Below are 14308 nucleotides of genomic sequence, written 5' to 3'. Positions count from 1 at the left end.
TACAATACTAGCGACGTAGGGGTAACACTAGAACTGGTCCGAATACGAAATTTGGATTGTTTTGGGCTGATTTAGAGGTTCTTGCTTGTAGCCGTCTCTCAACCTTTGTTATTACCAGTCACAAATCCTGACTGCTCACACTAAACTAACACTGATAAATAGTGACTAGGAGAAATTTTAACGCCAGTTAAGCAAAAGTGGACTTCTGGTGGGATTTTTACGCTGAAAATCGCTCACACGGTTCTTACCAAGCAGGGCTTTCTGATGAACGTATTGCCAGCTTGCTGAGATGCCGAAAAGTAGGGGTTCTATCAACTCTGATACAATTAAAAGAGTGGTTGTCACCCTAACTTTTACTGGTGTTTTGTCCATGAGACAGACACAGTAAAACTGGAGTGATGGATGCAGGAGACACACCACAGAGAGAGAGAGAGAGAGAGAGAGAGACTGAGAGAGAGAGAGTGAGTGAGTGTGTGAGTGAAATGCGAAACGGGGTTGGCAGACGGGTGTGAGGGAGAGACTGGGAGGGAGGGAGAACACAATGGGGAGAAGGAAGAGATGGAAGGGAGAGGAATGGGTTTCGATATTTGAGTGGTGGTGGTGGTGGTGGTTTATTACTTCGTATGTTTTATCATCCTAATCATCCTAATCATCGCAACCACCTCAGATCATCTGTTGTGGTACAACCCATTGGGGCATTACTAACATCAAAGATTCGAATTATTGTTCTGCCTAAACGGGAGAAATTGCTGCGGCACGGGTGTTTGCGCGGGGGTAGGTGGGAGAACTGGGACTTTAGTAACAAGAAAAAGAAATGCAATCGAAAACAGAAATCAAACACTAAGTGGGTTACGATGCGCGGGATCATACTGCGGCATGGGTGCGAAATTGGGTTATGAAATGACATTTCGAAATTACAAGGCCTAGCAAAAGAAATTTCGCATTGGCATTGCTTTCTTTTTTATTTCTGTTTCTCTTTAAGGCTCGTAAATCTTGTCATGTGATGCGGCAGCATTCACGGCAATTAGCAGTTATCAGTGGGGTTGAAGGGTGGAAAGGATCGACCGGAGAGGAGAGTGAACACAGTGAACAGAGAGGAGAGGGCTTTTGTTGGCCAGGCTAGCGAAGTGGAGAATCCTTCGCTTCTGCAGATGAGATGAAGAACGAAACTGAAACCTTAAAAAATGGGTGATGTGATGTGATGTGATAAGAATAATACTCATATAGAACAGATAACCCAGAATTCCTCCACATATGGAAAATTCCCTCGTCTGTTTCTGTTTTCACGGGCTGATTAGACGACAAGCTTGGGTGAATTTTAGCGATTCGTGGTGAGGAACGGATATTACACGATGGGGATATACATTATCAGCACATTTGTGTGGTGTAGTTGTTCCGATAGGCGGAAAACATATGTTATTCTGTTAATATTATATATATAGGAGGAGGGGCTGCGGGGGGTTTGGGAGACCCCTATAGTTAAGAAATGATGAGCTTGTTATTTTGCAGCAATACGAGCTCTCAGGCGAGGTTTGATTGCTAGTGGGGCCCTGGACTGGTTGTAGTATATGTAGAGATAGAGATAATATGTGGGTTTTAGGGCATTTTGTGGTTAGCAAGCGGTGGTAGAATCTTTTAATAGTCGATTAGTAGGCATCATGGCGTTATCATGGCGTTATCGGTTCATTAAAAAACATGTTAGTATGCTCTACTCGATGCGTTTGGAATTTCTTCAATGAACTGGAGCCACCAGTCTTCGGAACATTCAACCGATAAAGAATCGTATATAGCTGTTTGAGCTTCCCTTAACCTCAGATAACTTGACAATATCTTGCAAAAACTAGAGTCGTCACCATTAGCACAAGACTTCTTAGGTGAAAAGTAAGAGAAAACGATCTCTTCAAAACGTCTCTATAATGAACTGGAGCCACCAGTCTTTTGTACATACACCGAAAAGGAATCCTATATAACCGTTCGATCTTCTCTATTACTTGAGATAACTTGACAATATCTTGCAAAAACTTGACACTTCACTATCAGCAAGGGACTTTCTGGTGGAAAGTAAGAGAAAACAATTACTCTTCAAAACACTACGTATTCTTCCGTATTACTTATAATAAACCAAATCCTTACCACCTCTGCCACCGCTACCACTTCATCTCAAGTATGCCAACTCTTAACCCTACCACTCCTCCCCACTCCCCATACTCTTTCAACTCCGATAACGGGCTCTCCCATCCTTCTCCACTCTACTGCGGCAGAGGTTCCACAATTCATATACACAACGCCGTATCACCACTCTGTTTCTTTATCGTATTGTGACAGAAAGCAACTAATCTGAACAGTTGCAATAGAGGTAATAGGTTTTGCTCGGGCATTATAACCAACGCTATTCGCTAGTCAGGATTTGGGTGGTTCATTGCACAGAAAGTGAAAGACCAGAAAGTATATATACGAATGTTTCACCGATGTACGCAATTAAACGGACGATTTACCCATCATATATAGCGAGCCGGACGTATTCTACATCGTCTGGCTCCACACTAAACCACTACGATATTCTAGATGTGCCGCTAAACGCTTCGATAAAGGACATCAAAGTGAGTTTCAAGAAGCTCAGCAAGAGATTCCATCCGGATCTCAATACTCATCTTGAACCGGAAGAGAAGGAAGCCAATAATTCCAAATTCGTGGAGATCGTGTCGGCCTATGAAACGTTAAAGGATATCAAAAAGAAGAAACAATATGATATAGAGCTTAGGGCACAAGGAAATTTGCATGGTGGTCATGGTTCTAATAGACCTACACCCACGAGAAGCGAATGGGATAACAAATACTATGGTGAGGCCAAGTACTACTCTCGTTCAGGTGGTCAAACCACCTCTGCATCGGGCTTAAACAGCAAAAGGCATAGGGTTTATAATGCTTCAAGTCAAGACGACAACTCACATTTCAGTGGTAAGCATGTCAATTATGGTGACAGGTTTGACGTGCCACATTTCGATTACAATGAACATCTTTCTAAACATTTGAAGTTTGAGCAGCGAATGATTAACAAGCACATTTCAGCGCAAGATAGAGAGAAGATCATAGCCCAATTAAGCAAACTGGGGGAAAACCTAAGCGAAGAGCTAATTACAAAGCATTTGATGAGACATGTGCATCACTTTAAAGGGGGTGATACAGATAACTATGGAGGTGGAACTAGCAGCAGTAGTAACATGCATGCTACTTCATTTCCACGACAGGGAAATAACCAAACCAACACCAGGAATCCACACATGTACCATGGACCACAGGTTGATGATAGTGAATCTGGAGCATTTAAGACTTTTATGCTCTTGGGAGGAGCAGGTGGTTCATTATTCTTATTGTACAAAGCATTATTTTGACAGTGGGCAATAATGAACTCGTTATTTATTGCATGGATAGACTCTGATACATTATCTCTTTTGCATGGAGTTACGATTATAATATATGATAAATATGAATATATAAGATTGTATGATGTGGTACTAGAACGAAAATAAACAAATAAATAAAGATGGACTATTACTGATATGGACAGGTGTTGTTTGTCTCGTAACTTTTGATACCAACTATCAAAGATGAAAGGCAGCTGATGTGAACATGGAAATTGATTTGATGATATGCATTTAATTCAGCTTGTATTGTTAGTTAAATAACTAGTCTAGTCTAACGATCGACTTCACCGAACACCAAATCCATGGTACCAATAATAGCGACGGCATCGGCCAACAAGTTACCTCTAGAGATATGGTCAAAGGCACCCAAGTGAGCAAAACCTGGAGCTCTGATCTTACATCTGTATGGTCTTTCGGAACCGTCAGAGACTACGTAAACGGCCATTTCACCCTTTGGAGCCTCGATCGCAGTATAAGTCTCACCCTGTGGAACGGCGAAACCCTTTGTGAAAAGTAAGAAGTGGTGGATCAAAGCCTCCATATCTTCCTTCATTAAAGATCTCGATGGTGGGGAAATCTTGAAATCTTCGACCTTGACTGGTCCTTCTGGGATATCGTTGATACATTGGAAGATAATTCTTAAAGATTGTCTGAATTCAGCCATTCTGATTAAGTAACGATCGTAACAGTCACCATTCACACCGACAGCGACATCGAAGTCGACCAAGTCGTAGGCATCATATGGTTGAGACTTTCTAATATCGAAAGGAATACCGGAACCTCTCAACATGACACCGGAAAGAGAGTAGTTGAGGGCGTCCTCAGCGGATACCACACCAACGTCAATGGTTCTGTCCTTCCAGATACGGTTGTCTGTCACCAACTCTTCAGTTTCATCAATTCTGTCACCAAATTGAGTGGCCCACATGTAAATGTCGTCCAACAAGCCTACAGGCAAGTCCTGGGATACACCACCTGGACGCACGTAAGCACTATGCAATCTGGCACCGGAAACTCTTTCGTAGAACTCCATGAGCTTCTCTCTCTCTTCGAAACCCCAAAGGAAAGGGGTCAAACCACCGACATCCATAATATGGGAAAGGACGGACATACAGTGGTTCAAGATTCTGGTGATTTCTCCGAAAAGCGTTCTGATGTACTTTGCTCTGAGTGGTACTTCTACGTTCAACAACTTCTCTACGGCCAATGCAAAGACCAACTCGTTGGTCATCATGGAGACATAGTCCAATCTGTCGAAGTATGGCAATGCTTGCATGTAAGTCTTGGATTCGATCAACTTTTCAGTACCTCTGTGCAAAAGACCAACATGAGGGTCAGCTCTGACGATTTCTTCACCGTGCAATTCCAAAATCAATCTCAACACACCGTGGGCAGCTGGATGCTGTGGACCGAAGTTAATGGTGAAATGTCTGATTTTAGTGTTTTGTTTAGCGACCTTAAGAGGATCATCATCCTTACCCCAGACCATATCGACTTCGTCCATGACTTCGGAGAAGGTGGTTTTACCGAATGTTCCTGGAGCATCGGAATATCTTTGGGCAGGCTTACCAAGAGCCGTTTGGAAGGTCTTGTTTTCTTCTGGTTGATGAGCAGCGAATGTTCTAGACACAGAAGAAAATGATTTTATAGGTATGTTAGACGAGACGGTAGGTCTGACTTTGGCGGCCAAACGCACCGAGTTGGCTATTCTGGAAGCTCTCAACATGATGAAGAGTATGATGTAGTTATGACAATTGGAGTTTACCAGATTCTGGGAAACACGAACAATTAACGATAATTAATCGGTTAAAATGCAAGAAATGAAGTGAAGCTAGGGTTATTGCTAATTGTTACTGTCGAGTCTGTTGTGACAACACTTTCGACAACACTTTTGACGTTGTTTTCCCGTTTTTTGGCGATGTTTTGTATCGGCGGCTAGTGATGGTTGTAAAAAAACGACCACTCACTATTAAAAAGACTATCAACTACTGAAGCTTCTCGTGCAATTCGACTCGCTGAACAAATCCAAATCCGTCAATCGAATACTGGCGTCGTGCTGATATATATCTCACGGTTTGCTATCGTACAACTGGACCGGTGTCTAGTATGCTGCCTTGTATTGGTTGAGATCTTTGGCTTTAAAGCATTTTTTTACTACTGTCTTTCTCATTATAAAATGAACTTTGTTCATTGGACGGTTTCGGAGAAGGGTCATGTGGAACGGGTCATGTGATTTGAAGAGAGATTTTTTCGGGAAGCATGAAAATATAGGAGATTATGTAATTTTAGACAAAATCGAATTTAGTGGAGGAGGAGGAAGAAGAAGAAGTCGTGCACCGGTAAAAAGTTGTTAGTTTGTGTAACTTTTCAGTTTTGATCTGTGACTCTAAACAGGTGATCAAAATCATCTTATATCACGTGAAAAATTTCACTCAATGGTAAATACACGACCTGTAATCACCTGAAAATTATCACTCGATGGTAACCGCACGACCTCGAATCACGTGACCAAATAATATTATTTTTAAAACCAAAATTTCACGATTTGCTCCCCCAAAAATTTCATTTCAATGCAAGTGATAAAGGGCACATGACCAAAAAGTGTAACCAATATTTTCTTACAGGTTATGATTGCTGTCCCCGCCTTCCGCGGCACGACCGTAATAAAATCCAATAAAATCGAAAGAACAAGAAAAAGAAAATGACAAAAACTCAGAGTCAGCGAACTCCGTTTCCTGTGTACCGACTAACGCGTATCTGTCTCTCGCGTTGTATTTCCCAAATTTTCATTTCTTTGCCATGTCTCGATTTCTCAATTTTGCACCAACGCTCGCAATTTCAGACCTCAATTGTGTGTCACCGACTCAGAGAAAGTGGGTTGGTTAGCGGGTTTCCAAATGGGTTAGTTACGAGTGAGTGAAATAGGGAGTTGGTTAGTGAGTGACACTTTGTCTTTGCCATCCCGCCTGTGTTATTTTTGTCAGCGATCCATCAACTCGACCATTTTATACAGGGCTCAAACTGAGATGAGCGGCCCGCGGCCAGCTTCATCGTAGAGGGTCACATAAGATAGGACAGTAGTAAATGGTTTATCGTTGGCATGGAGGTCCAAGTATAATCTAGAGGCACACTTCGGATGGGCACCAAAATGGGAATCAGTAGACCAGGAAATTCGGCACAGCTCACTTGGGGGCACACTCGGCTCACAGTTAACAAGCTGCAGCCGACTTCTTTTTACATTTTCAGTACAATATTTCCTAGTCATAGCACCATACATTAATCACCACCCACTTACCGGCACTTAGCACTCACAACTAACGACTCAGCACTCAGCTCTCACTATGAACTAATCTGACTCTCACAGTGTAATACATTCAATTTCCGCCACATAACCGCCATTTTTTGCTGGCTTCTATATACCGTACACAGCATACCTCTCTATTACACCTTCTTACAACATTATTTGCACCATAAGGTAAAGAAGGTTAAGTCAGCAGACACTCTACTGGGCACACCTTGTTGTACTGGTCCCCACACACGGCACAATTCAACCGGGCACACCACGCTGTCGTGGTCCACACATGGCACAACTCTACTGGGCAAACTTCTACTGGGCACAACTCTGTTGGAAACTTTCTGGGTACATTATATGACCGGCCCTTACTATTACTGTATTTGTACACCACCTACACCACCTACATCAGCTCTACCGAGAAAAAACCACACACAGTACCCAACTCTATTGCTAAATTGCATATTGCTTATGACGTACGTGCCATACACTACTTTCATTACTTACACTACTTACACTACTTACACTACTATAACACCACCATAAACAGCAGTACATTACTGTACCCAGCTCCCTCCCTCCCTCCATCCCACAGCATTATCCGCTTTCCGGCAATTACACAGTCTACACAGTCTACCAGTAATCACTACACAGTCTTTGTCTCGTACCCATCACCACTACACAGTCTTTGCCTTTACCCGTCACCCACCACACAGTCTCTTCATATCCTCCTCCTCTCCTACATAACTGTCCTACATACTCTCCTTCCTACGTCCAACAATAATCCCATTTCGGACAGAGGCTGCTCCTTTTCCATCTTTCTTTTCCCGGCTTTTTTTTTTTTTCACCCAAACCCAAAGAGGGTGACTCCAACTGTTCCTACATGGAAGAGGCCGGTGGACCTGGTTGATGGTACAGTCTCTGTAATGGGCTTGTCTTTCCTATTATTCCTGATATTCCTGTAGGTCCAGTAATTCCTGTAATTCTGACAGTCTGCCCTTCTGGAGTCCTGTGGTTTCCGCCTGGGGTTATATAGTAGACCCGATCTGCTGTTTTTCTTTCCATGGGGCCCTTGGTTTCATAGTGGTTCTTCTTATTGCTGGTGGTGCCTCTTTTTTCAGTCGCTTGCTTCGGTATCTCTCTTCGTCCTCGGCTCACTAAGGGCATACTAAGATAACCGTATTTCTCGTTCTGGTAGAAAGCCTTGAAAAAACTCTTGCAAATTTCACTATACCTTCCTGTTGTTGTATATATACCTTTAAACAGCTCGGGGCATAATAAGACTAGTACTTGCCTTCGCTCCGCACAAAAATTTCATACGAACACATTAATTTGTCGTTCTATCGGACTTTTCGCTCATCTCGCTGAAATATCACTGAACTCAGCATATCACCTCCTTCGTTAGGTTCCTCAACTACATTCTTACCAACAGTCTTTTACCAAGACGTGCTACCATCTGAAAATTTTGCACTATGAATTTCGCATCAAAAAGAAAGAGAGAAGACGCCGACCCCGACACCAAGAAGCTCAAGAACGAGTTGTCGGATAAGGAAAAGGCGGAATATTCGTCTTCGAGCGAATGGCCCGTCTACGCCCATCCCGACGGTGGAATCGTAAAAATTACTCCTTGGGGCTCGCTTCGCCAGTTCACCAACCCCGATAACGGTGAAATGGTGACTAAGTTCGAGGATATGTCGTTCACAGACTACTCGTTTAACCCGTCCAACACCGACGTTTACGACGTGTCGCAGAACACATCGCTACCATCGACTCCACAATCATTGTACAATAACCAACAGTACCATCAGAATCAAAGATGTGCCGGAAACTATAATAACAGCTCGCCCACTCCAAATATCAAAATCAGCCCCAATGACGAGGCCGAATCTTATGTTATTGAAGGCTACAAGGGTATCACGCCTCCTCCACAGCTGTCCGACAACGTAACCCATCAGTTTGAACAAGAACAAGAAAACTACTTTGGCATGAATGAGAACCAGGAGGAATTTGACTATAACGACGAAGTTGTTCGCCATTACGGAAATCTTCCTAACTACGACGACGATGTCATGATGTAAAGTACCCCCAAGACTCAGAGCTTCATCGGAACTGACCCAGTAACTTCAAACTTCACGACCAATCCCCACTTGATGACTTCACACAGCGAAGTACTTGTTAGTACTCCCATCATTTCATTTTATTTCATTTCATTTCTTGATTGTATATTACAAAAGTTATTTCCCCTGTCTGTATGTATTATGAATAAAACAGTCTTATTGTTATAGCCTTAATTCTTCTTGTATATTTAGTAATTAATAAGTAGTAAAAAGTAAAGTAGTATTCTTACAATATATTTGGAGTCAACTACCCCCTAAGGATACACCTGCATGTAAATACCCCCTAATAAGCTAATAAATTCTTCATGGCCAGCAATAACTAGTTGAAGGTTGCAGCCATTAGAAGACGACCAAAAGGTGGGTCAATTGCTAGGTTCTACTATGTAAGGCCATCACCGAAGCCGTCTCTATCACTACATATACATAATTCCAAAATCTGAATAATCTTACATTCATAAACATACACAACCCGAAGAACTAAACGAAGAGGAGTTTTTATTACTAATTAGCCCAGCTTAGTTGGCGTCCTTGACTTCCAATGGGGTCAAACGTAAGTATGGCTTGATGATTCTGAACTTAGGGAACAAAGTCTTAGCCTCCTCGTTGGAAACACTTGGGTGGACAATAACATCATCACCTGGAACCCAGTTGATTGGGGTGGTGACTCTGTACTTGTCACCGGTTTGCAAGGAGTCGACGACTCTCAAGACCTCGGCGGTGTTTCTACCGGTAGAAGCTGGGTAAGACAAGATTAATCTGATCTTCTTCTTTGGGTCAATGATGAAGACAGATCTGATGGTGAATTGAACACCCTTGTCGTCGACGTTGGTGGCGTCTTGGTAGTCGATCATGTCGAACAAGGTGGAGACCTTTCTTTCTGGGTCAGCAATGATTGGGAAGGTCAACTTAGAACCGGTAACCTCATCAATGTCCTTGATCCAGGCCTTGTGAGAGTCGGCGTTGTTAGCAGACAAACCAATCAACTTAACACCTCTCTTGGCGAATTCTGGCTCCAACTTGGCGAAAGCACCCAATTCAGTGGTACAAACTGGGGTGAAATCGTCTGGGTGGGAGAACAAAACGGCCCAGGAGTCACCAATGAACTCGTGGAACGAGATTGGTCCGTTGGAGGTCTCAGCGGTGAAGTCTGGGGCGGTGGAGCCTAATCTTAAGGTCTGTTGTGGTTGGGCCATTTTTCTGAGGAATTGAGCAAAGAATTGAGCAAACTGGAGAGGAAACAACTGGTCAATGGCTCGACGGTTCTAAACGGCGAACATGGCTCTAATTTATATGGTTTCGCCTGCCACCATGGGGAGCCCAGGGACCGGTTGCAGAATGGCTGAAAAATCCAATCACCACTTCTCACGTGATATGGCTCTAATTTGGTGGAACCATCGCAACCCGCGGCGGCTGTGTGCAGGGGTGAGATAGTGAGGGAGAGCGAGGGAGAGCGAGAGAAAGCGAGCGAAAAAAGAGTCAATTAAATGGGAAAAAACGCCATAGTGAGTGGGGTGGGTGGATAATGTGAGGGAGAGGGTGAGATAAGTGGGGAGTGGACAGAAGTAGTGAGGGATAAGAGAGAGTGAGGGAGAGTGAGGGAGAGTGAGGGAGGGAAAATAGGGAGTGTATGAATCTGAAGTGTATTAGTTGATTTATAGTATGGTAGTAGTATAGTGAGAGCAGTGAGAGTAGTGAGCATATGTGTGTTTAGGCGTCTGATTGTGAGTGTGATCGAGAGTGTAGATTAATAGGAGTCTGGAGAGCAGATTTATGTGTGTTTGTGAGTCTGTATGTTCGTTTTGTGTTCATGTTCATGTTCATGTTCATGTTCATGGTCAATTTGTGTTCATGTCTGTGAGTCTGTTTGTGAGTGTGATATTTACAGTACTACGGTAGTAGTGAAGATTACAGTGTGAGGGAAGCAGAATGTTAATGGAGATTTTACATTGGAGAGTAGATGTAGGTGTAGATGTAAATGTAAATGTAAAGATTACAGATTATCAGTGTATATCAGAGTGAATATGAGTGAGCCTGAGTGTTCTCGTTACCTCGTGTGCTAGGGTGAGCTTGTGTGAGCCTGTGAGGATTCTTATTAGTGAATATGAGATTAGGGAGAGATTGGCGAGAGATTAGTGAGAGATTACAGAGAGATCAGGGAGGAATCAGCGAGAGATCAGTAACCCCACGTAACTCCTATGAGCCAACATAGATATTACAAGGGAATGTACTAACAAATGTTAAACCCTACCGGTAAATGTTCTGACGTTGGTGGGTGTGTTAAGAAGCGCCTTTCCACACCAATAGACGATCTGATCCTCCCATTATCACGAACAACAATACCCGATAAGGCACTCTACTACTGCTTACTATTCTCTCTATATTAAACACAGTAGTCAACACAACTTGCTAATTGGCTCAAAAAACAGACACACCATGTATGAATACAACAACCACCATGAGCGATTGCGACAGCTTCATGGTAGCCCGTGATTTACAAGTGAGTAGATAATTTGAATCTTACACTGGATACAGTCAAATGGCTACAGTCTCAACTATTCCAGTTTTGAGATCGGGGCGTCGAGCCAAGTGATCCAATTTTCCTTGGTTAGTGTGGTTTATTCTTGCTGATCTGTGATTATGCTGTGCTAGTACCTGGGTGGGGTGACAGTGGATTCCTACAGATCGCTGTATCGGCTGCTGATATCAATGTAGCCATATTAATGAATTTTCGTAGGGTCAATTTTCACCCTTTTACCACATGATAATCTCTGTTCCAATTCTGCTTCTGCTTTATAAGTAATAGACACAATTTTCATACTTTAGCACACTGTCACATCAGAAATTGTTCACATCAAGCCAAGCCAGTTACTGTTACCTGAGATCGGAGTTTGAGGGGATTTGGTTTTAGACGAGAAATCGCTAACCGGGGGCCGTTACCGGTTGGTAAAGTGTGGAGCATATTGAATCTTTGTAGCGTTATCTATGATATTTATTTTGCTACACACCGTTGATTACCCTACTATCTTTCTTAATTATAGTTATATTTTCGTACCTACTGGAGTTGTAATTGTTCTCATTAGTATTGTTTTAATTTTTATTAATTTAATTAATTTAATTTCTCCGAACTGTGGTATCTGTTTGGACCGATATTTCTTATATTTCTTATATTTCTTATATTTGTTTGAGAGATACGGTAGCTCTGATTAAGGTGTAGTTGAAGCTGTTTATTTAGCAGATTATTTAGCAGATTATTACTCTCCACCGAGGATCCCCCTTTACTATTAACTAATATTTTTACAATAATTGTATTCCCTTCTAAATCTGATTTCGGATAGAAGATAATTCAAATTTCAGATAGTTCATACCTATTGATCATTTTGCCTTATTAAAACTCTTGCTCTCAAACCTGCCATGATTAATTAACCGATCCTCTAATTAGCCAATTTGCTCTCCTGTTGCACCACATCCACGGCAACATGAACCAGCAATTTCACTTCGTTTATATTTCAAATTATAACGCCAACTCTTGGTGGAGATTAAACCCCATTGCCTCCATTTGAAACAAGACACACGATCCGCTTGTTCGTCTCCTTGTGAATTTTGAATCTCGTTTCCTGTTTTGGCCTGACTTTTCAATTTGCAGTCAATTCATTTATTTATATCTCTTCTTTCACATCGTTTCATTACTATTATTACGATGGTTTTACTCCAACCTTTTCAATTCATTTCATGTCAATTCTATGTAAATATGCCTTTTGTATATACCCCTACCTACTCCTCACTATCAATTCGTCATCCGTATCTTCGGCTTCGACATCTACTCCGAAATCATCCAATGTCTCACCAGAGTCATTCATCCATTCACTTCTCTTCATTGTAGATCTGGGATCGAGCCTCTTTTTCAATAATTTGATATTGGTTCTGTTGCCAATGACCATACTGCTTGCATCGGGTTCTTCAACAGCAACATCTTGATGTCCTCCATCTGGCGGCCAAGGCAAACCCAATTGATCCTCGTCTATGAATTCTGTCTTCTCTATATGGTAACCGTCGCCCTTGGGTCTTCCCCATGGCCATAACCATACCCAAGGCTGGCCCAAAGAATCTACAAGATTCAGCCAAATGCCCCTGTCGTATGGAAATATCAAATCGTCTATCGTGAATTCTTGTGGTACAGCGGAAACTTCATTATCATTGCTGGAACCCTGTACTCTTTCCTGCTCTTCACCATTCTCTTGTAGAGAATCGTGTTCCCTTGCATCGACCTCGTAGTATCTATCAGGTCTGTTCCAAGACGTCAAGCGGGGCATTTCCTTTCCATGCAACTTGAAGTAGTTATTCCTGATCTGTGTCCACATACGCTCGGTGTGGAATTGCGATTCGATTCTATCCATCTCCCAAACTTCGATTTGCGTCATTCCCTTGAATACAAAGTCCTTTACGCATCTGATTAGAAGGATGATAATGGAGAATAGGACAAAGAAATCCACTGGCAATAAGAAAATGACAGCAATCATTTCCGATTTGTCAATTAAATAAGATGGCAAATCGCTGTCGTTGTAGTATTGAATGACTCTCTTGCTCAACTCCACCAAGACGATCCCCGTAGCAAATATCACCCATCCCAAAAACCGGATGAAATGGGGCATATTTCCATGTCCTACACAATTATATGTCCATGGACAATGGTGGTCCATTTTCAAGACGCATTTGTTACATGTTTTACAGTGATGAGTACGTTCTGGCTTGTAATTGTTGCACTTTTTGCACCATCTACGCCATTCGCCTTGGTTTGGTTCAAAGTTTTTGGGTGGAGATCCAGGCTCGGTTACTATGGCCAAGACATAGGATACCCAGACCATAGTAAGATAAACCTGGAACCGGATTTGGTCATCTACGGCCATGTGTTTTCTGAATACGAAATAATGAGATCCATATCCTAAAGATGCAATCAAAATACATGGTATCTGTCATTTGGTTAGTAACTACAAAAAGTACCTACAAGACTACGATTCTTCACAAAGTAAAGAACAATAGACTTATGACTATTCCATCTTCTAAATCGGATTTCTGGCGGAAAATACTTACGATGATCCCGAGAATGGGCCATTTCAAGTCTACGGCCATTTGGAGGAATAGGACTTCTGAAATCACGTCTTAGTTTATAAATCTCGAATGTCTTCCTTACTTATGTATACTGTTCGTAGGTATAAGAAGGCGTCCTTTATATGGGCATGTTGGAAGTGTGATTATGTCATAGATTATGTCATTGCTTTTGCCATTTTCATTTTTGTAATTGTCATTGCTTATGTCACTACTTATATCATAGCTTATATCATAGCTTATGTCATCGCTTATGTCAGCCAAAGAAATGAAATATTTCAACACAAAAAAATATTCAACTGTCCCACCTGCTCACGTAATCGCTTACGTCACCCGCGCTCACAGCGGTGGCGATACGATTTTGGGTTCTG

General features: G+C 42.2%; 5 protein-coding genes across 5 annotated transcripts; 2 read left to right on the top strand and 3 right to left on the bottom strand. All coding sequences in view use genetic code 12, as the record gives it.

The window, feature by feature from the left end:
- Positions 1-2468: 2468 nt before the first annotated feature.
- Positions 2469-3392, top strand: RJT20DRAFT_136659 (uncharacterized protein; the record flags this gene model as incomplete). The annotated part of the gene is made up of 1 exon (XM_064918491.1): positions 2469-3392. The coding sequence occupies one exon, from the start codon at positions 2469-2471 to the stop codon at positions 3390-3392; it is 924 nt and encodes a 307-aa protein (XP_064772386.1).
- A 152-nt stretch (positions 3393-3544) lies between these two features.
- Positions 3545-5339, bottom strand: NUC2 (Nuc2p). The gene has a single exon (XM_064920795.1). It carries the CDS (start codon positions 5149-5151, stop codon positions 3697-3699), a length of 1455 nt encoding a protein of 484 aa, XP_064772385.1. The 5' UTR covers positions 5152-5339; the 3' UTR covers positions 3545-3696.
- A 2597-nt stretch (positions 5340-7936) lies between these two features.
- On the top strand, positions 7937-8855 carry RJT20DRAFT_57704 (uncharacterized protein). The gene has a single exon (XM_064920793.1). It carries the CDS (start codon positions 8190-8192, stop codon positions 8793-8795), a length of 606 nt encoding a protein of 201 aa, XP_064772384.1. The 5' UTR covers positions 7937-8189; the 3' UTR covers positions 8796-8855.
- A 365-nt stretch (positions 8856-9220) lies between these two features.
- Positions 9221-10112, bottom strand: PRX1 (thioredoxin peroxidase). Its single transcript, XM_064917719.1, has one exon. It carries the CDS (start codon positions 10025-10027, stop codon positions 9350-9352), a length of 678 nt encoding a protein of 225 aa, XP_064772383.1. The 5' UTR covers positions 10028-10112; the 3' UTR covers positions 9221-9349.
- Positions 10113-12321: 2209 nt separating this feature from the next.
- RJT20DRAFT_57693 (palmitoyltransferase) lies at positions 12322-14088 on the bottom strand. Its single transcript, XM_064920792.1, has 2 exons — positions 13923-14088; positions 12322-13801 (listed from the first exon to the last, which is right to left on the bottom strand). Exons 1-2 carry the CDS (start codon positions 13959-13961, stop codon positions 12602-12604), a joined length of 1239 nt encoding a protein of 412 aa, XP_064772382.1. The 5' UTR covers positions 13962-14088; the 3' UTR covers positions 12322-12601.
- Between the last annotated feature and the right edge of the window lie 220 nt (positions 14089-14308).

This window comes from Scheffersomyces xylosifermentans, assembly GCF_036884685.1.
Source record: "Scheffersomyces xylosifermentans strain CBS 12540 chromosome Unknown RJT20scaffold_7, whole genome shotgun sequence".
NCBI lineage: Eukaryota > Fungi > Ascomycota > Pichiomycetes > Serinales > Debaryomycetaceae > Scheffersomyces > Scheffersomyces xylosifermentans.
Note: the sequence above shows the minus strand (reverse complement) of the source record. Positions and strands in the feature narration are given on the sequence as shown.